The sequence below is a fragment of the Limulus polyphemus genome, unplaced genomic scaffold (assembly GCF_000517525.1).
Source record: "Limulus polyphemus unplaced genomic scaffold, Limulus_polyphemus-2.1.2 Scaffold2729, whole genome shotgun sequence".
Lineage (NCBI taxonomy): Eukaryota > Metazoa > Arthropoda > Merostomata > Xiphosura > Limulidae > Limulus > Limulus polyphemus.
The window spans coordinates 153358-155389 of NW_013668339.1; the positions used below are offsets into that span (position 1 = coordinate 153358).

A 2032-nucleotide genomic window follows, 5' to 3' on the forward strand; every position below is an offset into this window, starting at 1 on the left:
GCCCTCATGTAGCTTTGCGCGAAATTCAAAACAAACAGGAATTCGTTTTTTAAAAACATTACGAGTTTACGATAATAACTTTTGTTAAATCACTTAACAATTTTAACCTAAATTAAGCTCTCTCAAGTGTTTTGTTAAAGGCATAAAATAATAATTTAAAAATATATTTTACAGGAAAGATAAATAAACCAGTTATATATATATATACTCTAATTGGATTTTATTTCTGATTTAGGCTTCGCAAGTCCTTCGTTGAAGACCGCTGGCCGGAGGTGTTTGGGGAAAACAGCACCGTCGGCAAAAGAAGAGTAAATTAAAAAATTAATTAGCATGACTTAGTGTTAGGTCACCAGGCTTATACTGAGGCTGACAAATACTGTTAAAAACGCTGTATTTATTAATTACACGTGTTCGTGTTCTTTTCTTGTGAAATTATTTTCTTATATAAAATAGGAAAGGCAGAAGGTGATTGAGTTTCTGCTTAATTAATTTTCTTTATAAATCATTATAGAATGAAATACAATATTTTTTAATGTGGTCTCTACACAAAGATAGCATTAGTTTATGTTTAAATTACGTAAAAAGTACTGAAATGACAAATCAGTTATGAAATGGGCAACTTTAGCGCCGTCTAGCATGAAGAGTATGTATACAAGCGATACAATAATAAATATAAATTGTCAAAATTCCTAATACAGTGTTGAGTACCTTATGTTAAAATGATTTTGAATATGCAAGTGAGAAAGTCACGTGACAGCCGCAGCCGATATAAAGTCATGGTGAAACTAAACATATCGGAACCATCAGAACTACATTTTACATTGTTTGGTAGTGAACATTTATCGCTGTTAGGAAGGGTTATGAAATAGCCTTTTCCGACGTAAAATGGCCATATGTTCAAATCATAAATATGTGTTCGGATGAGTATTTAGAATTTTCAAGATGTGTATATCCTTTTTTGGTTAATGATAGTGTAAAACAAAGGAATATGGATCAACGTGGGGCACCAGGACCATACAGAAATAGTCCTTCAACAATTCGTACTAAAGCCACAGTAATCAAAGTGCGGCGTCTTGTAACAAATGAGTATCCACGGACGAAAAAAGGTCAGTGGCAAAAGTCACTTGAACCAGTTAACAGTAGACAATATAATCAAGAAGGATCTCCATCTGGAAAAGTGACACAAGTACACAAGCTGCTTTCACTGCATATCCAGGAAACGAAAACCAAATGTACAAATCTGTATAAATGGTACCTAGCCTGAGGTAGATGTCAATACAAGGTGACATTCGACGAAGCGTATGTATACTTTGATAACTGTAATATGTTTCGTGCCATTTTCTATGGGTCAGTGAGTGAAAAAAAATTCAGAAAGTGGCATATTTTTGACGGTTTTCATGATGATCGCCAGATTCTGAAATGGGATCAAGTTAAGGATCAGAAAAGTGGTTACAAAAGTCAGCGTGAATCTGCTTTCTATCAGACCAATGTTCTGAGCCCTTTGTACCACATAGAAATCCCGACTTTATCAGACCAATGTTTTGGGCCTTTTGTACCACATAGAAATACCAAGAATGAAACGGTTTTTCGTGTTTATTCCATACAAATACGCTTCGGTCAAGTCGCTCGATGCAGCATCTTTCAATTTCTGTGCGATAGAACTGTTGCATCAGGCACTTGGATACGGCCGTCCTCTTATACAATTTGGTTTTGTCTGTTTTTGAATTTCGCGCAAAGCTACACGAGGGCTATCTGTGCTAGCCGTCCCTAATTTAGCAGTGTAAGACTAGAGGGAAGGCAGCTAGTCATCACCACCCACCGCCAACTCTTGGGCTACTCTTTTACCAACGAATAGTGGGATTGACCGTCACATTATAACGCCCCCACGGCTGAAAGCGCGAGCATGTTCGGTGTGACGAGGATTCGAATCCGCGACCCTCAGATTGCGAGTCGAGCGCCCTAACCACCTGGCCATGCCGGGCACCTATCACAAATATAAGGACGACTAGCGCGAATATTCGAAAATAAGTTG

General features: G+C 37.5%; 1 protein-coding gene across 1 annotated transcript in view; it reads left to right on the forward strand.

Annotated features, from left to right (window-relative positions):
• LOC111087839 overlaps positions 1 to 2032 on the forward strand; it is a gene marked incomplete at its 3' end in the record, with an annotated part of 14778 nt that overhangs the window by 7294 nt on the left and 5452 nt on the right. Inside the window, exon 2 of the mRNA XM_022395934.1 lies at positions 236 to 308. Coding sequence (XP_022251642.1) covers positions 236 to 308 — 73 coding nt within the window. The remainder of the gene's footprint in view (positions 1 to 235; positions 309 to 2032) is intronic.